The sequence below is a fragment of the Heterocephalus glaber genome, unplaced genomic scaffold, assembly GCF_053883595.1.
Source record: "Heterocephalus glaber isolate CG9 unplaced genomic scaffold, H.glaber_assembly_v1.0 deba00001479, whole genome shotgun sequence".
Lineage (NCBI taxonomy): Eukaryota > Metazoa > Chordata > Mammalia > Rodentia > Bathyergidae > Heterocephalus > Heterocephalus glaber.
The window spans coordinates 236,551-259,839 of NW_028258316.1; the positions used below are offsets into that span (position 1 = coordinate 236,551).

The 23,289-nt window shown below is 45.0% G+C and overlaps 1 protein-coding gene across 6 annotated transcripts in view; it reads right to left on the bottom strand.

The window, feature by feature from the left end:
• The window catches only part of Cacna1b (calcium voltage-gated channel subunit alpha1 B), a 201,372-nt gene that overhangs the window by 166,567 nt on the left and 11,516 nt on the right, over nucleotides 1–23,289 (bottom strand). For all 6 annotated transcript variants that reach the window (XM_087182900.1, XM_087182902.1, XM_087182899.1 and 3 more), the window contains exons 4-5: nucleotides 3,337–3,428; nucleotides 1,713–1,865 (exon numbers count right to left, since the gene is read on the bottom strand). In XM_087182900.1, the coding sequence (XP_087039026.1) occupies nucleotides 1,713–1,865; nucleotides 3,337–3,428 (245 nt within the window). The remainder of the gene's footprint in view (nucleotides 1–1,712; nucleotides 1,866–3,336; nucleotides 3,429–23,289) is intronic.

Consider the following 23,289-nt stretch of genomic DNA (forward strand, 5'->3'; position numbering starts at 1 on the left):
GGACACCAGAACACTGCTATCTCTGAACCAAGATGGCAAGCAGACCGTGTGTCCTCGTCACTCACAACTCCCAGTGAAAAAGCAAATTTCTAAAAAAATGTATAATAACACATGAAAATCCCTTTTATGAACACAGAAGAAATTTTTTTTTCTTTTTTTTTTTTTTTTTTTTTTGCAGTACCGGGAATCAAACTTAGAACCTTGTGCTTGCAAGGCAGACACGGTACAGTGAGCTAAATCCCCGGCCCAACACAGAAGAAATTTTGAGGAATTGCTAGTATGCAAAGCAAGTACCTCCAGGGTTAGAAGGCAAAACTGACCACATAAATATATTTCTCTCTCCAAATATGTTGATAAACACTAAAAGGAGCCATTGCTTGTCTATAGGTAGACTGCATTCTCTGTGAACAATCACAAGTTTTGTTGCTGTTGTGCTTGTTTTTGCAGCACTGAAGACTGAGCCCAGGGAGGCCTCTGCACTGAGATATATCACCAGCCCTCTCTTCAGTTTCTAATTTTGAGGTAGGGTCTTGCTAAATCGCATCCTCCTGCCTCAGCATCCCAGAGTGCTAGGGTTACAGGTGTGCATCACATGCCCAACTTGCTTCCTCCTTTCTAATTCTTTTTTTTTTTTGGTACCAGGGATCAAACTTGGGACCTTGTGCTTTCGAGGCAGGCACCAGAACCACTGAGCTAAATCCCTGGCCCTCCTTTCTAATTCTTAACAAAATTTCTCTTCTTTCTCTTGTCTCCTGTCACTGGTCATAACTACCAAAGCTGCATAGGCTAGAACCAACCATCTGCAACCTGACTTGCTCCTAAATCTAAAGGAAAATCTCTCAACTTACAATGAAGTTTATGTTTGCAGAAAATTTTAAGGAATTCAACAAAATTATCTGTTATTTCCAGTTTGATAATGGTTTTTCTTAATCACAAATGATTTAAATTTTAGGAAAAGCTTTTCAGTATCTAAGATGGTCCTTTGAGTTTTCTCCTTTAATGTGTTTACAGTTCAAGCACAAACCTCAGAGTCTTAACTCTTCTTTCTCTCTTATCCTTCACATACTCTGAAAATCCTGCGGCTTAATCTGTGTAAACTACCTCTATCAAACACAAGCCGTGGCAGACATCTCTCCCGCACGGAGAAACTCCCCTACGCAATCATTCCCACCTTTGTCCCCTCACAGCAGTCAGAGACCAAAAGATGCCACATCTTGCCCAAAGCCCTCCACTGTCTTCTCGTTTCTCCCAGAGTACGACTCATGTTCTAACTATGGCCACAGAATCCCATGACTTCTCTCTATTCTCACTGGTCCTCACCTAGGGCTTTTGGACTTCCTGTTACTTGTAACTAAGATATCTGCCCAGGTGAGCACACAGCTCCTGCTCTTACTACTGTTCAGAGTTCTGTTCAACTGTCACCTGAGCAAAGAGGTCCCCTGGCCACCCTCTGTAGAGCAGGCCCCAAATTATTCTATTTCAAATATATTTTTGTTTTCATCCCAGAAGTCACTACAATCTGTATTATTTCATTTATGTGTCTATTTACCTGTGTTTATCAGATTGCTGTCTGTGCCCTCCACTAGAGTATAAGCACCACCTCACTTGTCTGGTACCTAGAAGGCCCCTCCAGCGCCTAGAATACTGCCTATCTCCTGGACGAATGAATCTGTGATCCTTGTCCAAACCCAAGGGCTGCTACTGGACCTCACCTGTGCTGTTGGGGAAACAGGCCTTGTGGAATTTCCCCATGTAGAACTCGAGGCCAATGATGGCAAACATGAGGATGGCGAAGAAGAGAAGCAGCCCGATCTGCAGCAGCGGAACCATGGCCTTCATGATGGACTTGAGCACCACCTGTAAACCTGGGACCAGAGCAGGCAGAACAGGGCAGGTCAGATAGCAAAGTGGTAAAGCAGGGAGCAGGGCGGGGTGTAGGCGGAGTTACAAGAACCTAGGGAGAGGAAGAGCTGAGAGTCTTGGGCTTAGATGCTGAATGTTAAGTGTTTATGGGGAGCAAAGACAGAGCCGACAGCACTCAAAGTAGGACATAGAGCAGGGAATGCTGGAGGAAGGACAGAAGAGTGTATACTCATGGAGAACAGAGTGGACAGTCCTCAGGGACAAAGAATGAGGTCCTAGGGAGAGGTGGACTAAGTAGTGTCTCAAAGTAGGAGGAGAAGCAGGTGGGGGTGTTAGCTGATGAGATCATGGATTTAGAAGACTCAGGGTAGAGCAAGGGCAGAAAATTCTGAGAGGAAAGAGAATAAGATACAGAGAAGGAAGAGCAGAACCCTGAGAGAAAGAATGAGAGGATTCTGAGAGAAAAGGACAGGAATCCTGGGAAGGAAGACCAGAGAATTCTGGGAGCTAAGAGGAGAGGATCATGGGAGAGGACAGCAGGGAATGCTGGGATCCTGAGAGGGGAAAGCAGGGGGGTCCCAAGAAGTAAGTACAACAGTTCCTAACGGACCCAACTCCTTGGGGAAGGTAGGACTGCTCTTCCAAAACCAGGGAGTATTTTTTCACTGGCCATAGGACATGACTGAGTTCAGGCCACAGGGACTAGGCACAGGAGGTCATAATCCCATAATCCCAGATACAGGTCAGAGCTCTTGCCTGTTCGTGGTAACACAAGGAGCCAAGCAATGCAGTGGTCTCCAGAGGACACCACACTAGACCCCTGCCCACCCAGGTCCTCAGGTAAACCTAAAGCCAAACTTCCACTGGACTGGAGGAACAGCAGCCAGGGTGGTCACTGGTTCATAATATTCCCCTGGCCACCCTCTGGCCCATGCTCTTCTCTTTGGCCCAAACCAGGAGCGTATCTCATGTCCAATCTCAGCCCCTCACTGCCCTGCTAAGCCTGAGCCAAGACATGTGGCCCTTTGCAGCCTCTGCATACTTTCCCGGGAATCCTGCCCTATCACCTTGATCAATCTCTCATCTGTTCTTTTACCTAGGAAAGGAAGCAAGGAGCTGGGAACAGCTATGAGGAGCAACAAAGCTTCCACCCAGGGAAGCCAAGCCAGGGCAAAGTAGCAGGATCGGCCTGTGGGACTCTATGCAGAATGGATTGGAAAAGGTCTGTTCCTCTCTCCCTTCTTACCTGGTTCCCTGGAGTCAAAAGTGGCAAGCTCAGGGGACAAGGTGTGTAGCTCAGTGGTGGAGTGCACTCAGCATGAACAGAGTTCTAGATTGAATCCCCAGCACCCCCACCACCACCAAAAGAAGACGAGCTACAGGGGCTTAACCGCGGCCATCACTGTGGCGAGAGGAGGGAAGGAGCCTGCTGGTCCCGTTAGGCTTGGGCCTGACTCTCTCATCCGGACTCACTTGGGATCCCAGACACCAGCTTCAGGGGCCTTAGCACACGCACAGCCCTCAGTGTGCGCAGGTCAAAGTCAGTTCCAGCCGTGGCAAGGATCCTGATAGGAACAAGAAGAAGGAAGTAAGGGCTTCCACGTTGAATCTGACAAGAACTCATTCCTCCCACCAGCTGTGTCCTTTCTCCCATGAGCAGCACATGTTCGCGCCTGTGTCCCCCATTATCCAACCACCTGCAGCACGGGGGCGGGGCTTGCAGGCAAGGTCAAGCAGGAACTGAGCCCCAAAGGCCTCACCAGGATACATGCTGGTCATCACTTGGACCTGTATGTTGATCACTCCTCTATTCAAAGGCAGCATCTCTGAGCAGACACCTGGCCGCTGGTCTAGCAATGAACTTGTCCTGAGTCCAAGCCTGAACCATATTCCCCAAGAACCCCGAGTCCACTTCAAACTGCCCCATGACAGGTGGCACTGAGCGGAAAAGGAGTACGTGGAGCCTTGCACCACGCACTACCCTTCCTTGCCTATCTCAGAAGAGAAGAAAAATGGGGGCTGGGAAGGTAGAACAGAGGGCTCAGAGGACTCAGAAAAACCGCTGTGGTATGATGTCACCAAGATGCCACTGGCTCCGCCCCCCCCCCGAACGGGACCGCAACAAAGAAGTAAACAACTAAATTCTGATTAAAGTGACTAAGGAAGTACACTGGAGAGTAGCAGGGAAGTCGTAAGATCCCTGAAGAGCCCAAACACCAAGGAAATACCATCAGAAGGACAGAGAGACATCCTTCCTCTCCCACGCCATCTCCCTCACCAGAGCAGCGTGGAGCCAAGACGGACTTCTCTTTACAGGGAAAAGTAAGCTGGAGACCTCCAACAGCCCCTCTGCTGCTCCAGAAGACTGCCTAGGAGACTTCTACAGGCAACACAGGGCAGGAACAGTTTGGAGAGGTTCTCAGAGTTCATATGGCTGTACTGCCAGAGTAGAGATCCAAACCGTACGCCTCTCACCCCACCCGGAAGCTGTGACCCACTGCTGGAGTGCATCCCACCCTGGGCCCAGCCGTCATGTTGTACCCTCATTCCTGAGACCACCTGCATCCATCATGCTCACCCAGGTGGCCGCAGCCCATGATCCACATTCCTCAGAATTTAGGCCCAGCAGAAAGTCTGAGATCTGCTTTCCAAACCCATGCAGAACCCCATCTCCCAGAGACCAGGAAGACTACCACAGGAAGGAAGCTAATACTCCCGCAGTAGCCCATCGCACCTGACTGCCAGTCAGTGGCCTCGCCCCAGCAGAGAGCCTGCCTCATAGCCGAGCACGGCCCATCAGCCAGACGGCAGCAACCCTCAGCTCAGTGAGCCCGCGACCTTGCAACACCCACAAGGACCTGCACCTGGCCTGGGCTTCCCAAGCCATGCCCTCCCGCAGGGCACCTCTGCATAGCCAGCCAGCACACAGCAAACTCACGCACCAAGCCGAGCCCAAAAGCCAGCCAAGGGGCACCCGGCCCACCGAGAGCTCACCACATAGCCTCGGGCCCAAAGCCAGCCAGGCAGCTTTGTCCATAGGGAACGGCACCCACCATCAAGTCACACCCACCACACACTAGGCTACTGACACAACCACCAATGTTACAGTGAGGGTTACAGCAGGACCTCCACAGGGACCACACTCCTACATCCACCCAGAATCAAGCCTAACACACCATGCTCAGCTGACACCCTCATGCCCACTCACAGAAGAATCCTCTCCTCACAGCGAAGAAAATAAAAAGAACCAACGCCATATGACTGAAAAAGGCAACTACACACTAGATGTCGGACCAAAAGAACAAGAGACATAAACAGGAAAACACGGCCGGGGATTTAGCTCAATGGTTCTGCCGCCTGCCCTGCAAGCACGAGGACCCAAGTTCAATCCCCGGTACCAAAAAAAAAAAAACAAAAACAGGAAAACACGATACCACTAGAGCAGTGACGGCGAACCTTTTCAAGACAAGTGCCCAAAACGCGACCCAAAACCCACTTATTTATCCCAAAGCGCCAACATTGCAATTAAACCTGAATAGTGAGGTTTTAGTTTAGAAAAAGCAACTCTTTATTAACATCTTTTGCTTTAAAAGAAAAACAGCACATGTGCAATAGGTTTACCACCACTGTCCTAGAGGAACACAGTAATTCCCCAGTACCCAACCCCAAAGGAAGAGAAATGTATGAAATGCTTTAAGAGGAAATCAAAATAATGATCTTAAGGGAGCTCAATGAGATACCAATAGGGCACAGACAGTTCAACTAAATCAGGAAAAAACTCATCATCTGAGTGAGAATTCAACAGAGACAGACATCATTTTAAAAACACGTCTTGGGCCGGGTATTTAGCTCAGTGGCGCCACACCTGCCTCGCAAGCGCAAGGTTCTGAGTTCGATCCCTGGTACCAAAAAAGCCCCACATCTTGCAGCTGAGGAATTCAAAGAATGAAATAAAGAAATACAATTGATATTAAAAAATACAATTGATAGCTATAACAAGAGAAGAATAAAAAGTTCGTGAAGACATTTCAGAGGAAAAGAATGAAAAGCCTGAAGAAAGCCCACGGCACTTATGGGACTTTATTAGTCAAACAAATGCTTACATGTGGGGTTTCCAGACAGTGAAGAGATGGAGCAAAGCCCAGGCAGCGTATTCAGGAAAATAATGGCTGAAATTTTCTTAAGTCTCAGAAAAGATATGAACATCTAGGTCTATGAACCTCAAAGAACCCTAATTAGACCTAAAGAGGCCCTCTCCAGGGCACATTAGAATTCAGTTTTCAAAATTCAAAGACAAAGAGAATTCTAAAAGCATACAGATAAACACCAAGTCACATATAAGGAAATCCCCATTAACTAAAAGCAGATTTCTCAGCAAAAAACAGGAGAAAATGGAATGATGAATTCAGAGCACTGAAAGAAAAAAACTCTGGGCTAAGAATATTATAACACAGCGAAATTAGCCTTCAGAAATGAAGGAGAAATAAAGTCTTTCTCAGACACACAAAAACTGAAGGAATTTATCATCACTAGGCCCTACAAGAAATGCTTAAAGGAGTTCCATACTTAGAAGAAAAAGGACTATAACTACCATCATGAAAATATAAAACTCACTGGTGGAAACACAAATAAGAGAAGGGAATCAAATCTTATCACTACAGAAAACCACCAAGCCACAAAGATTAACAATAAGAGAGAAAAAAATAATACAAAACAACCAGAAAACAATTACATAATTACTGGAGTAGATCATTACCTGTCAATAATTACCTTGAATTTAAATAGGTTAAGTTCTCCAAAATTGAAAAATACCACATTGCCCATAAGGAACTCCCTTCAGCAGTCACACAGACTGAAAGTGAAGGGACAGAAAAAGATATTCCGTGCAAATAGAAATCAAGACCAAACAGAAATGGTTATATCTGTATTCGATAAAACAGACTTTAAATTACACATTGTAAAGAGCAACAAAGAAAGGTCATTGAGCAATGATGAAAGGATCAATTCAGCGAGAAGATATAACAACTGTAAAAATGTATGCACCCAACCCCAGACCAACCAAATATATAAGGCAAATACTATCAAGTCCAAAGGAGAGGTGGTCTCCAACACAATGATCACTGTGCACTTCAACACCCACTATCACCAATGAGCAAATCATCCAAACAGAAAGTCAACAATAGGCCAGGGATGTAGCTCAGTGGCACCAAGCCTGCCTGGCAAGTGCAAGGTCCTGAGTTCAATTCCTGGTACAAAAAAATAAAAAGAAAGTCAATAAAGTAATACTGGAGTTATACAGACCAAATGGACCTAACAGATATTCATAGAACATTTCATCCAACAGGTGAGGAATATATATTCTTCTCATCAGTACATGGAACATTCTCCAGGACAGAGCAGAAATTAGCCCATCAAAATTACAGCATGTAACTTTTCTTACAATAATGAAATAAAATTAGAATAAACAGATGGAACTGTGGAAATTATTCAACTACACAGAAATTTGCTCCTAAATAATCAACAGATCATGGAGAGAAAGTTTTTAAATTTCTTAAAACAAAAGACGGTGAAAACAATACACAAAATCCCATGGGGTACCGCAAAATAAGTACTAAGAAGAAAGTTAACAGCAACAAATGCCTCCAGCAAAAAGTTGAAAGATACCAAAGAAACAACCTAAAATATAACTCAAAGAGCTTACAAAGAAGAACAAATCAAACCCAAAGTTAGTAGAAGGAAAGAAATAATAAAGATCAGAGCAGAAATAAGCAACAAACCTTTAAGCCAAACTAAAAGAAAAAAAAGTAGTGATGCAAAAATCAGACAAAAAAGGATATATTACAACTGATCTCATAGAAAAGAACTGTCAGAAACAACTACTCACTATACACCAACAAACTAGAAAACTTAGAAGAAATGGATATATTACTGAACACATAACCTTCCAAGACTAAACCATGAAGAAATAGGAAATCCAACAGACTAACAATGAACAATAAAACTGAATGTTAGAAAAAGTCTCCCAACAAAGGAAGACCCAGGTCTGGATGGCTTCACTCTTGATTCTACCAAACTTTTAAAGAATTAACACCAAGTAGTTGAACAGGAAGGAATCCTTCCAAACACATTCTATATGAATGACCACTGTTATCCTGTAGAAAAACCAGACAAGGACACAACTAAAAAGAAAAGTACAGGGGCCGGGGATTTAGCTCAGTGGTTTTGCCACCTGCTGCACAAGCTCAAGGACCTGAGTTCGATTCCCGGCACCAAAAAAAAAGGAAAAGAAAAGAAAAGTACAGACCAATATCCCTGATGAATACAGACACAAAAATTCTGAACAAAATACTAGCAAATCTAACAACATATGGAAAATACTATATACCATGATCACGTGGGACTTAGCCCAAGTATGCACAGACGGTTCAACATACACAGATCACTAAGCACAGTTCATCTCCACCCACAGAATGAAAGACAAAAGCTGTATGATCATCTCAACAGGTGCAGAGAGGGCATTTTAGAAACTTCAACAACACTTACTGATAACAACTCTCTTCAAACTAAATATGGTGGGAACATGCAAAGTCATACATGACAAACACACAGCTGACATCATACTGAACAGGGAAAAGCTGGAAGCATTTCCTCTGAGATCTAGAGCAAGACAGGAATGCCCACTTACATCACTCTTACTCAACTGGATACTGAAGTCTTACCCAGAGCAATCACATAAGAGAAAGAGCAACCAGATGGGGATCATGCACATGACATAAACATATATATATTTGCTATAACTCATAAATCCAGTAAAGATGCAGCATACAAATGTTGGTGCATTTCTATACACTAATAATGAAATAGATGAAAAGAAATCAAGAAAATAATCCTATTTATAATAACAACAAAAATACCCATGAATAAATTTAACTCTACAATTAATACATTCCCCCACTTGAACCACCGGAGGTGTGTACATGACTGTTTCATCAGGCGGCTTGTACCACTAACTAGTGGTACAAACAAATCTAATTGCCTTTATTATTATTAATACTAAAATTAATTAAAAGCCACCCAAAAGGACAGTCATGCATATTCTTCCAGTAGTTCAAGCCACCCAGCAGTGCATTACAGCCCTATCGTGAACATTTTAAAATACAAACTACTGATGAAAGATATTGAAGAAGAAACCAGTAATGGAAATCTATGTAGCATCTGACTTCTGAATATATCCCCAAAGAAAAAGAAATCAGTGTGTCCAAGGGACGTTTGCACTGGCATATTAATGCAGCCCAGCTCCCAACAGCCAAGACAGAGTCTGCCTAGGTGCTCTTACCAGAAGCATGCACAAAGGAACCGTGATAAACATACAGGAGAGCATTACCAGGCCATAAAAGAATAAAATCCTGTCTTCTGTGGTTACATGGATGAGCCTGGAGGACACTGTGTTAAGTGAAACCAAGTTAGGCCCAGACAGCCAAATAGGCATTTTCATTTATCTGTGAACTAAAAGAGCTGATCTCACAGAAGTGGAGAACAGAACAGTGGTTGTAAGAGGCAGGGCAGAATGTGGGGAGAGAAGGGGAAAGGGCACAGTTCACAGGACAACTTCTGTGCACTAAGAAGGCACAGCGAGGTGACCCTGGATGACAGCTAGCTGCGTATTCCAAAGTCAGCAGGGTTACAGATGCTCTCAAAAGAAAGAAATGCTCGATGTGGGCCAGCACCTTGCTCTGATCACCACAGACTGTACACACGTACTGACCATCACACTGTAACTCCATGAATGCGCAGTTATTCTATGTCAATTAAAGTGTAATACTGTATTAAAACTATTGTGAGCCGAGCATGGTGGTGCATACCTGTGCTCCCAGCACTCAGGAGACTGAGGATCGCCTTGAGTTTGAGACCAGCCTGGGCTACACAGTGAGTTCAAGGGCAGCCTGAACTACATAGCAAGACCCTGTCCCAAAACACCAAAAAAAAAAAAAAAGAAAGAAAGAAAGAAAAGAAAAACTATTGTGACCAGTTGCATCAGCATAAAAACATATTCCAATACCTCCCATCTTAAAAACAAAATAGATGATACCATATTTACTTTTGACCACAGGACTCTCTGCCCTCTTCACATTACAACTCATGAAAAGTGTTGATCCTTGGTTTCCCCACTTCCTTTCCCTCATTTGTGTGTGGTGTGTGTGTGTGTGTGTGTGTGTGTGTGTGTGTGTGTGACAGACAGACAGAGACTGAGGAATGAACCAGAGCCACTGCACTGAGTTACATCCCCAGCCCTTTTTTAAAAAAAAAATTTTGAGACAGGGTTTTGCTAATATCCCAAGCTAGGCTCGAACATGTGATCCTTCTGCCTCAGCCTCCTAGAGTGCTGGGATCTGTCTCTCTTTAGCTTTCTCCAACAAAATGCTGTGTTCTCTCCTTACCACCTCCCCACAAAATGCCGTGCCAGGTCTCCCTCTTACCAATTCTAAGGTGTCAGTCTTGTCTCTTACCCTCCGATCAGCCCCTTTCCTGTTCTCCTCTGCTTCCTGAGGGCTCCTTCTCATGCCTCGAGCAGCTTCGCCTCCACCAGACTCAAAGCTTGCAGGCCCAGGGCTCACAGCACGTAGGATCTGCCCAACAGCTTTGAAACCCACAGCACGCCTGTCATTCCTCAGTCATTTCTTTAACCCAGACCTGGAGCCCCATATTTCCAACTTCCTTTTTAACAATTCTATTAGATCTCAAAAAGAAAGCACAGCAAACATCATACAACTGAAGAACTTTTTCCCTTAAAATAAGTATTAAAACATACCTTAAAGTTCAGAGTTGTTATGTCACAGTGACTAAAGAACCCTTCATTCTTGCTCCCCATCTTGCTCCCTTCCCCATCACCTGCTTAAGCCAAATCCAGCCTTCATCCCTAACTCCTCTCTCTCATACTCCACAACCAATCCACCAACAGCCTGTGGGCACCACCTTTGAAGCATACCCAAGATTCTTGGTGAAGAAGCCTCCGTGTGTGTGTGTGTGTGTGTGTGTGGTGTTCATGTATCTGCTCTAAATACATAGCAACAAGGGACAAAATTTGAGACGGATCTGGGGTAAAAAAATAAGAACTTAAACTCAAATTAAAATTTGAAAATGGGCAAGAGACTGGAATAAACTTAATTTCAAAGAAGAAATACAAAAGGCAAATGAGCATGTGAAAGATGTGCTGCATCACCCATCATGAGAGAAATATAAATCAGACCACAATGATGGTGGTGTACACCTATAATCCCAGTACTCTGGGGGCCTGAAGCAGCAGGAGAGAAAGATGAGACCCAGACTGGGCAATTTATCTACTTAATGAGATCCTGTCTCAAAATTTTAAAAAATAGAAAAGACTTGGCATGTAGTTCAGTGTGAAGGCACCCTAGGTTCAATTCCCACTACTGGAGGGAAAAGAAACAAAAAAAAGTGAAATACCACTCCATACTCACGAGAATGGCTATTGGCAAAACAAAAACTACAAAAGAAAAAAACAGAAATTGACAGATAATGGCGAGGGTGGTGAAATCAGAATTTCATGTGTTGCTGGTGGGAATCCAAAATGGTGTGGCCATGGCGGAAATAGTCACATGATCCAACAATCCCACTTCCGGGCACGCAGACACCGGGAAGAACTGAAAGTGAGAACTCAAGTGATACTTGTATACGGTGCTCACAGCACTAACAAATCAAATGTCCATCCATGCAGGAACGGTAATCAAAATGTGATCCATGCACACATGGGCAAGTATTCAACCATAACCAGCTATAACCTGGGACACATTATTCAAGTAAAATAACTCACACGTGGGACAGGGATTTAGCTCAGTGGCACCACGCCTGCCTCGCAAGCGCAAGGTCCTGAATTTGATCCCTAGTACCAAAAAAAAAAAAAAGAAATGACTTAGACACAAAGGAACAAATACTGTATGGTGCCACCAATATGAAGTACCTAGGAAAGACGAGTTCATAGACTCAGAAGGGTTAGAGAGTACCAAAGGCTGAGGGAAGGGGGCCAGGGTTATTAGTGGGAGGGTTTCTGTCTGGGATAATGAAAATAGCTGAGGAATTACACTGTGAATGTAAGTGATGCCACTGAACTATACATTTCAAATGATTTAAATGTAAAATTTCAAGTTATAAATATCTTACTGCTTTTTTTTGGTACTGGGGATCGAACTCAGGACCTTGCACTTGTTAGGCAGGTGCTGTGCCGGTGAGCTACATCCCTGGCCCCTCTTACCACAATTTTTAAACATTAATATTGTGATATATTTTTAAAGGGACTATTGCATGGTATGTGATTTATAACTCAATAAAACTCTTCAAAAAAATCTGTTGAGTCTTAGCAGAACTTAACAAATCCATCCCTGAATTCATGTGGAAGAGAAAGGGGCTAGGAACAGTCACACAGCTCTGAAGGACAAAAGGCAACGCAGCCCTCACTTGAGTTTAGAGTCGCTTCAAGACTTTGGCAATCAATATCACCCAGCAGCAGACACGAACAGAAATGAGAACCCAGAAAAGCCCCACACCGAGAACCGATGACTGGCAAGGGATGAAGCAGTCACCAAGAGATGCTAGGGAACCTAATCGTCGGCGTGCAAAAAAAAGATTAAGCAGTACTCGCATAGGGATTCTAAATGTATCCGCCACTAAGTGTGCCCGCAAACTGGAAAACAAGCAAGCGAGAGAGCAGCGCTGTCGCCCTGAGCTGGGGAAGACTATCTAAAGTTGACCTAGAGTCACGAACCCTAACACAGTGGTAATTTGGACTGCAATAAAATGGACACGGCACCACAGAAGTACTACAGAGAAAGTGCAGAAGACATTTGCAATGCATATGACAGAGAAAAGATTGGTTTCCAGACGAATTCCTAACATTCACTGAAAATTACAAAAAGCTTATCAGAAAAATCAACAAATCATAAGAGGAGGAGCAAAGATGCTCACAACCACAGGCAACCAGAAAAATTCAGGTTAGATTAAGGAAGAGATACCATTTCACATCCTCGTTTAGCCCCCACGGACACCAGGCGACGTCTCTTCCAATTGTTCTCCTGGAGGACGAACAGCCTGCAGAGTCGTTTCAGAGAGCATCTGGCCAATACCAGTAAATGTTTAGATGAGCAGCACTATGACTCAGGAAGCTACTCCTAGACAGTACATACAGATGTGTTCATAGTGCTACTGGTAATAACAAAAATCAGAATGCATACTGCTTCTCATAAAGAGGAAAAAAAATTAATCGTGGAATATGCATACAATGGTCTATTATTCTACAGTTTAAAAGTGAGTGTGTAAAATTAAATAAACCTACAGGGCCGGGGATTTAGCTCAGTGGTTCCACCGCCTGCCTCACAAGCGGAGGGTCCCAAGTTCGATCCCCAGTACCAAAAAACAAAAGCCCCTACATATATTAACATAGAAAAAAATGTTTAAAACAATGTTGAGGGGTAAAAAGGCAAATCAAGAAGTAATTCTATACCTATGTGTAAATCCACTTACACATTCATAGTTAAAAGTCATTCAAACAGTACTATATTCTTCACACACAGACACAGAGTACGACTCAGACCACCCACGTGTGGACACAAATCAGAGTACTACAAAAGGCCCTAAAAATTAGTTTTGCTTACAATTTGCCCCAACTGGGAGGGCTGCTAGTCCACCCATCCACACCCCATGGAAATCAAAAGACTTGTGCTGCTCAGGAGCTGAGATTCTCCTCCTGACTGGCTGCACAAAACTGCTACCGGACCTCTTGAGGTCTGTAATGCCTGCTGCTCCCCACAGAAACACAGGAAATAACTTTTGGTGAAAAGAGAGTTTGTTCAACGCTAGCTCTGAGGAGGACAAGGAGGCCTTTGCCTCAAGTCCGCCTCACCAAGTTCAGGTGTGCAAGAGCATTCATCGCAAGGCGGAGGGGGAGGAACACAACGGGATGACAGACCGGAAATCCCCGCGCTGTGCAAAGAGACGCATGGCTGACCAGACCCACGGCGCAGACAGACAAGGTGCCCAGAGCAGACACTCTGCTCTCACCATTCGCAGCTGCTTCCCTCCCTGTCACGCGGGTGAACCTCAACCTCGACTCCTGGAGCCAGCATCTGCACATTTCTTTCAGAAAGATGACAGAGCCAGAGAGACAGAGCCAGAGACACAGACAGAGAGGGGAGAGATAGAAATAAAGACAGAGGGAGAGCGAGAAGTCGAGAGAGAGAGAGAGAGAGAGAGAGAGAGAGAGAGAGAGAGAGAGAGAGATACATGGATACGCGGGGGTGGTGACGACAGACAGAGTGAGACAGGGTTTCTCTAAGTCACTAAGCTGTCCAGGCTGGCTTGAACTGAACTGGTGACCCTCCTGCCTCAGCCTCCCGGAGTGCTGGGACTAGAGGGATGAATTTTTAAAAACTAATTTCAATCCCTCAGTTTCACACAGGCCATGCGTCCACATTCTATGTGTATGGAACAGCTGTCAAACTACAGCAGGGATGGCAATGAATCTCATGGTCCCTGCCCTACTAGGCACAAGCAGAGTTCACTTATCCCTCAAAAGAGAGAAAAACACCTCCCCATCTTGCCAGATGCCAGGGGGTTGTGGGCTAAGTCAACAGCTCTGCTTTGAGGCTCCCATTTTGTCAGGAAGGAGGTGGAGGTAACTATACATCTCCCGCTGCCAGGGCAGCAATACTGTCTGCTGTCCCAGCACACTGCCGCAGGCCATGCCTTTGACATTCAAACACAGCTTAGTTTGGACAGCATGTTAGCAGGAAAGGTCTGGGGACAGGTGCCCCCCATCATCTCAGGGTGCTGAACCTCCAGCCATGGGATCTGGGCAGGTGTCCCATCCCTGCTGGGGGCAAAGCAGAGGAATATCCAGGGTGCTGCTCACCCCGTTGCCAGTTTCAGGCCTCACCAAGCCCAAGTGGCCTGACTTGAACCCTGGATGAGGTGGGTCCTGCCAGAGGAACCTAGGCTCCTGGTCCACAAGACCTGGCCTGAGGTCCAGGTGACTGGGATCCCAGGCAGAACCTGACAGGGGAAGTGCTGGGCTGCCCGAGCACCCTGTCATTCACCTCTGATGCAGAACAACAGGGAGGGTCCTGTAGGCTGCACGGAAGCTTCCAGAAGACCCCACTCAGCAAATGTGCCCAGGGTGATGAAGTGGCAGCATCAGCACCCTGTGCCCTGTCCCAGCAACAGGGAGAGTGCCAAGAGACATGTGAGGCTGCAGAGGAGATCGGATGCTCTGCCGGCAAAAGGCAGTCTGCACCACATCTCCTGCCCCAGCTCACACAGAGCAAGGTAGGGGTCTCCAGCCAGGGCAGGCCTGAAAGGCCTGAATGCCAAATTCTGTCTTTCTAGGCGCTACTCTCATGCAAGATGCCAGTGGTTGCCATGGAGACAGGAGGGGTTGGGGGGTTGTCCTCGGGCAAAGGTACCATGGCCTCCTCTGAGCCCTCCAGCCCAGCCCCCATACCAGGAGGGCATGAGGCCAGGACCAGGGCTCCCCAGGCCCCTCCCCTAGAGGCCTCTGATGCTCCAAATTCAGGAAACCTCAGACAGGTGGAAGAAGGGCAGCCCTGGCCTGTCCACACTGCCATTTCTGGAAGCCGCAGGCTGCTCACAGTGTGCCAGGGACTCCAGCACCTCCAGACATCAGCAACACTGTGCCATCCTCAGCTAACACTGAGGTGCGAAGCCACGTCTGGGCCTCGATCTCGGGTGGGGGCACTGGCAGTAGCCCTGGATCTGGGACCCAGGAGGTCTCAAAAATGCAATGACACAACCCTAGAGCCCCTCATTTCACACAGTAACAGGGAAAGCAGAAGGTCACGGCCCCAGCTTGGATCTCAGGATAGCTCCAGCCACACACGATCATCCTCCTCACTCTCCCAAAGACAAGGTACAGACTCGGAGTGAGACCTACAGAGTGGACCGATGGTATCTGACCCCAAACCAGCTCCTCAGGGCAAGGAGTGTGCCCTATAGCCCTCAGGCTGACCTCCCGACCCTTGCACCCTGCCTTTCTGGGAGAGGGTGATCCCAGGACACCATGTACTTGGCAGGCTAAAGTGCTCCATCAGCTTGGAAGAGACACACTCTCTGGCCAGTGCTGCTGTGATCAGGACACTCACAGCAGCCAGGCAAACCTAGAAGTGGATATCTGCAGGACATATCTTTTTAGGGTACTTTTTTTTCAGTACTGGAGATCAAGCCTAGGGCCTGGCACATGCTGAGCAAGAACTCTACAACTGGGCTACAACACCCCCCCACCCCGGGCTATAGGGTAAATTTTACCTCTCTTGCACCTCTAGGAACCACAGTGGCCTAGTGGTTAGGAACAGAGGCTCTGGCTCATGCCAGCTGGAGTCCCCACTCTGGCTCCTAACCCTCCATCTGCATGACCCTGGTGGGGTGCCACTCTCTGAGGATCTGTCACCCCTACGCCCTCAAGGCCAAGTTAAGAGAGGCCCAGCTAATACAGAGGATAAAAAAAATCCAGAGATTTGGGAAATCAGGTGGAAATGTCCAAGTTTCAATAAAAAAAATTAAAATTTTAAGACGACACCCTACAACACACTGGGAAGCCCTCAAACTGAATGAAAAAGAATGATCACCAGAGACCAGCAACCCCAATAGACCTTTTAGAATTACCCAATACAGACTGTAAAGCAGTTACAATACAATACTTTCACAACAACTAGAAGCGTGCTTGGAACAAAGCAAAAAAAAGTAGAAAAGTACCTTCAAAGAAAGAGGACATAAAGAAGAATCAAATGAAAAATTTGATACTGAAAACCACAATAACCAAAATAAAAAACTAAGTGGAAAGACTCAACAGCAGATCAGAGAGGACAGAGGAGAAAACAAGCGAACTGATTGACACAATGAAAGACGATACCGTGAACAGAGAGAGACAGAGAGCAGATGGGAAAAGACAGGAGCAAGCAGAACAGAGCTTCGTGGACCTATGTGACTATGAAAGGCAGAGCTGGAAAAGTGCTCAAAGGTATTAGAAGCAGGAAAAAGAAGAAGAAAGCTATTATGAGCAGAAAATCCCCAAGCTCGGCAAGAGACACAGGCCTACAGATCTAAGAAGCTGAGTGAAACCACAAAGACTGGCTCAAGGCACAAACAAGAGCCCTAGTTCTGAAATGGAAAAAAGAAAACATCTTGGAAGCTAGCTGAGAAACTCAACAGACATGGGCTTCTCATCCGAGCTAGGAAGGCAGAAGGAAGTGCCGTGTTCTTAGGGGCTAAAAGAAGTGTCGACCCAGATGCCTACACCAGAACAGCGCCTGCAGAATGAGGGGCGATCAGGACCTTCTCACACTGTACCAGCAGACCCACCCCAAAAGAAAGTTCCCTAGACAGAAAGAATGTCATGAGGAAAAGGAATTGTTACTCATCAGAATGAAAGAAAAATGAAAAGAACAAAGACAGGAATAAATACAATATAATTTCTCCTCCCTTTGGGTTTACTGAATTATGTTTGAAGGTTGCAGCAAAAATGTTATACATACTCCGATGTGGTTCTGAATGTATGAGGAAGAAATATTTCAGACAACTGCACAACATTCAGAAGATGGCATTGGGCCTTAAGGTAGGATTTCTATCCTTGGGTGAACTGTAAAACACTACCAGGAGACTGGGATAAGTTTTGGATATATAATGCAACAGTTAGAGCAACTACTATGAAATCTACACAAGAGATACACTAAAAAAAATTACAGATAAATCAAAACAATTCTAAACTATGTTCAAGTAACTCAAAGGAAGGCAAGAGAGACAGAAAAGTGGAAAACATCAAATACAAAACAAAATAAAAAATAGCAGGTTTAAGTCCTAACATGTCAATAGCTATATCAAACAAAAATGGTATAAATAAACCAAATGAAAGACAAAATTGGTCTAAGGAACAAAAAAACCAGGACCCAACTATATGCCGTCTACAAAAAACTCTCTTCAAATATGAAGGGAGTTAAGATGACCATAGGACAGAAAAGGGTACATAAAGAAAAGCACTGAGTTCCAGGCAGCTTGGTGAGTTCAAGGCCAGTTTGAACTACAATGTGAGACCCTGTCTCAAACAACAAACAAACAAGCAAAGACTAAAAAAGAAAGAAAAAGAAAAGCAAGAATAAATACGAGAAGAAGAAAAAACAGAAACAAAGTCTTTGTAAATAGGGAAGGATGGAGGGGTTGAAGGGAGGGCAGGGGAAGGGGGAAAAAAATAAGAACCAAGATACATCATGTACAGGTACAAATTCCCAATGATGAATGTAACTATATTGTATACCTAAAATGTACCAATAAACTTAATGAATAAAAAAAAAAGCAGCTGTGACTAGATTCTAAATTTGCATCAGAGAAATGGACATAAAATTCTAACAGACACAGAGGGACACATGCATGGAGTCTATTAAGAAGACATGACATTCTAAATTATGTGTCTTAGTCCACTGGTGTTACCACAAAAAAAAAAAACAACAACCTGAGACTGGTGTTTATAAACTTTTAAATGCTAGAAATTTATTTCCCACAGTTCTGGAAGCCCGAAGTCCAACAAGATCAAGGAGCCAGCAGGTTCAGTGTCTGCTGAGGGCCCAGCCTCCGCTTCCAGGGTAGCGGCTCGCGGCTGCGCCCACCAGAGCTTACACAACAGAGACAGAGGGACAAGAGGTCTCCTTGGCCTTGCCAGCCATCGCAATGATCCCATCGATGAGGGTGGGGCCCCCACGGGAAATCACTTCCCAAAGACCCTCTCTCCTCACTGCTGCCTGGAGCATTAGGGTCCCCCAGGAATTTGGGAGGGACTCAAGTCACAGCAGTGTACGTAACAAACAACACAGCTACAAAATATGTGAAGCAAAAATGGATAAGCCTGAAATGGGAAACAGATTCAAAATTTCAGCTGGAGACTTCAACTCTCCTCTTCCGAGACTTCACAGAACAACCAGACATAAAACTAGCACGGATAAGAAGAATTAATAATGTGTTCAACAAACAAGATCCAGTCCACATCAAAGGAATGCTCTAAGGACAGTAGGAATTAATGCTCACCAACCCTGGACAAGAAAGAAGCCTTAACAAAGTAACAAAACTAAAATTATGCTGAGTGTGTTCTCTGACCACAACACAATCAAACTATAAATCATTAACAAAAAGATACGTAAAATCTCCAAACACCAGGAAGCTAAACAACACATCTAAACAATCTATAGGTCAGGAAGGGAATCTAAAGCAAAATTCTAAAATATGTGGAACTAAATTAGACTGACATTACAAAATATTAAAATGCGTGGTATGCAGCTGAAGTAGTGCTAAGAAGCCAACTTATAGCAATTATAGATAAACATTAGAAAAGAGGAAAAGTTTCAAATCTCTAGTCTAAGCTCTCACAAGAACTGAGAAAAAGAAAAGTAAAATAAACTCAAAGCAAACAAAATGAAGAAATAATAAGAAGCAAGAGAAAAATCAAATATTTGATTCTTTGAAAAGATCAGTGTAACTGACAAACCTCTAACAAGACTGCAAAACAAAACCAAAAAAGAGACCAAGTGAGAAACATAGCATGTCATTACAAACCTCTAAGACTTATCGGGTCAGGAGAGAATACTACAAACAGCTATGCACACAAATTTGACAATTAGACTAAAGGAACCACTTCCTCAAAAAAGACAAACACAAGTCAATCAATATAAAATAATTTGAATATATCCCTGTGACTATTAAGGAAATTGAATCAGTACTCTAAATCCCCCCCAAGAAAATCTCCAGGACTGGAGACTGCATTCACTCCATAATTCTATCAACTCTAAAAGAAGAACTAACACCATTTTTACACAATGGCTTCTAGAAAATAGGAGAGAACATTTCCAAATTTACTTTAAGGAGTTTGTATTACCCTAAAGTATCAAAACCAAAGACAGTACCCCCCCCCAAAAAGGAAAAAAAATGTGGACAAAAAAAGAGAGACCAAGATGCTTATTTGCCATCTGTAAATTCCACTTGGTCAAATAAATGTCTCTACATATTTCACTTGTGTTCTAACTGGACTGTTTTGATTCTAGATATCCAGTATCGTTGGCATTAGAGGTGCAATTCACAGCCACAAAGAAGTGTCACCACTTACCCATGAGAACAGCTAAAGAGAACAACACCAAATGCTGGTGAGAGGAGACCAGAGCTTCCACACGCTGGTGCTGGAAATGCAGAAAATGTACAATGGCACAGCCACGCTGGATTACACTGTGGCAGTTTCTTAAAACTAAATGTGCAGCTGTGATATGCATTGATGATTGTATTGTCATTTATCCCCAAAAATGAAAACTTAATGTTCACACGAAAACTCGTACATGATACATATAGCAGCTCACGGTATTTCAAAAACTGGAAACAACCCAGACATCTTCACAGGCAAAGGAAAAATCTGAAGGAAATTAAAAGTGCTACTTTTGAATGAATGAATGATAAAACAGCCTTACGGCTGATATGAGAGAGCTTTAGTGGTCTGGAGAGAAGATGCAACCAGCCACAACACTGTGGCAAGGCAAGCCTACCCCAGGGCAAGGTCCTAACGCTCCTCAATCCTAGGAAGGCTGAAAGGTCAGGAAGCTGCAGAAGAGAAGTCCAAAGCTGGAGAGGTTGGTCCATGGGATATGAGGAAAGAAGCATCTTTGTAACCTGAAAATGCAAAGTGGAGCACAGTGCTAATGCAGGAGCTGCAGCGAGGCATGTAGGAGGCCTGGCTGAGGTAACTGCTGCAAGTGGCCCCATCAGACAACAGATTTTCATCACGGGACAAAACGGACTTACTGCAAAGAGGCACAATCCAGAGTCTTCACAGCCAGAAAGAAGTCAGAGCTGTAGCTAAGGGCCTGAAGCTGAACCGAGGCTCACTTCCCATTCTGAAGAGCCTCAGGCCCTAAGAACTGCACTAAATGGAACAGGATCATCTGGATGACGGCTATGCTGGCCAGCTTTTCATGCACTGTGACAAAGTGCCTGAGAGAATCAATTTAAAGGATAAAAGATTTATTTTGATTCACAGTTTCAGAGGTTTCAATCCATGGCCACCTGGCTCTGTGTGTCAAGGCAGAAACAGCATGGCAAAGGGACATGCTAAAGGAAAGCTGCTCACCTCCGGGCAGCCAAGAGGCAGAGAGACAGCCCAAGGGGAAGGGACGGGAAAAGATAGTTCCCATGTCACACTCTCATGACCTATAGCCTTTAGGACCCACTCCCACCTCCTAAATCTTATCACCCCCAATAATGCCATCAAATCATGATCTCATCAACAGATCCATGGAGTTAAGAGGGCTCATGATCCACTCAGCTTTTGTGAGACCTAACTAACTCCAGTTTAAAGTTTGACTCCCATCTTAAATATAAGACAGTAAAGTGGCCTTGACATAAATTCCACTTCACTGAAGTCAACTATTCCCCTAGTCTCCTTTGTGCCCATAAACTAATGATAAAATGTCCTTGCTGTGGGACAACAGATAAAAAAAGAGACACAGCTCCTAACTCAATCCTCTGTCTGCCCAGAAAACAGATGCTCCCGGGCCCATTATCTATAGAACATTCTGTCAATGTGCTGATTGTTCCTTTTTCCATAAACTCTACATGCAGCCACCCCTCAACCCCCCATGCTTGCTAAATATCAACCAATCATGTAACTGCTAAATGGAACATCCTCAAACCTTGCGGTAGCCACAATAAAAACCCTGCTGATTTGGAATTTGGGGCTCTCAATCCTGATCCGCAGCATCGGTGACGGTTGAGTGCCCCTGCTCGAGCTTGAATAAACGACCCTCGTGTGTTTACATCGGAAACGGCTCCTTGGTGGTCTTTGGGGACTTCGCGATCTGGGCCCAACACTTTCAAAAGCCCCACCTCTGAACACATGAGCCTTTTGGGGGACAACTCAGATCCTTCTCACAACAGGACCTCTATTTATACCATGGCTAAGTATGTTACACCCACACTGCTAAGGCTTGCTACTCAATAAAAACGGATTCCAAGGGCTAGGGAGTGCTTACCTAGCATGTAGGAGGCCCTGGGTTTGATCTGAGGCACTGAGGGCAAAAGGGGGAATGCCTTTTAAAATTACTGCTCACCAACAATGACCTGATCACACCAGGGCGCTGACGGAGACATACAGAGACTAATGCTGTGCTCATGCCTACGGACACAGTGCCACCTGCATTCCCTGGATCAAGGAGTACTCTCAACTTCCAAGTCTTACCAGTTAAGAAATTAACTGCCCGAGGCTACAGCTGCCACAGACAGCAATTCCTCTCACACATCTGAGCAAAGCAAGTGGGAAGCCTTCTAGAAAGGAGACCCATTCCAGACAGCGCTGAGCATGCCCGTGGCCCTTGGGGGGAGTGCAGAATGCCAACAGTGTGGATGAAGGTGACCCAACCTCATGGGTGACTGAGAGGCACAGGACTTCAGTGAAGGAAGTAACTGTAGATGTACAAATAGCAAATGAATTAGCTAAAATCAGAAGCGGAGCCGGAGATTTAGCTCAGCAGCACCGCGCCTGCCTTGCGAGTACAAGGTCCTGTGTCCGATCCTGGTACTGAAGGAAAAAAAAAAAGAAGTGGAGACTGAAGATGTGACTAATTTCTACACCCTACACCCTTAGGATGAAACTAATGAATAGAACTCTTTTTCTGACAGAGGAGCAAGGAAGTGGTTTCCTGAGATGGGGTCTGCTCTGGACACTGCTGACCGACAAGAAAGGGTTCAGAATGTCTCAGAACTTAGCTGACAGAGCAACAAGCAGGGGTTAGAAGGACTGTGCCCAACTGTGAAAGAAGATCTACTGGCTGTAGAAGGCCCTCAGACGGCATCGCACACTGCAGAGAAGCATTATACGGAAAGAAGAGTCAGTCAATGGAGCAGGCTTAGGACACTGTGGTCCAAGGAGACTGTCTCGGCCACCCCAGCTTCCAGCAGCCACCACCATGACCAGCCAAGGCCCTGGACATCAAGGCAAGACCCTCGGCCAGCAAAATGATTACCACTCCTGGCAAGTTCCAATGATCACGAGCATTTTTCAGCAATAAAATATTTTTAAGGACAGGACATATTTTAAATACAATGCTACTACTGCACTATCAGAACTAAACAAAGTGAAGTACAATGTAACCATGACCTTTATATGCACTGGGAAATAAAAAGTACACACGACTCACTTTACTGCAGGGGTCTGGAACCAGACCCATGGTGTCTCTGAGCTTCACCTGTCCCCAGCACAGAAAGGAGAAAGTAGGACACACAACAATCTGAGTCACCTCCCGAACACTGTGCTGAGTGGAAAAGCAAATCCAGAGGTATCACGCTACTCACCCAGTGTTCCCCCAGCGATGAAACCACAGC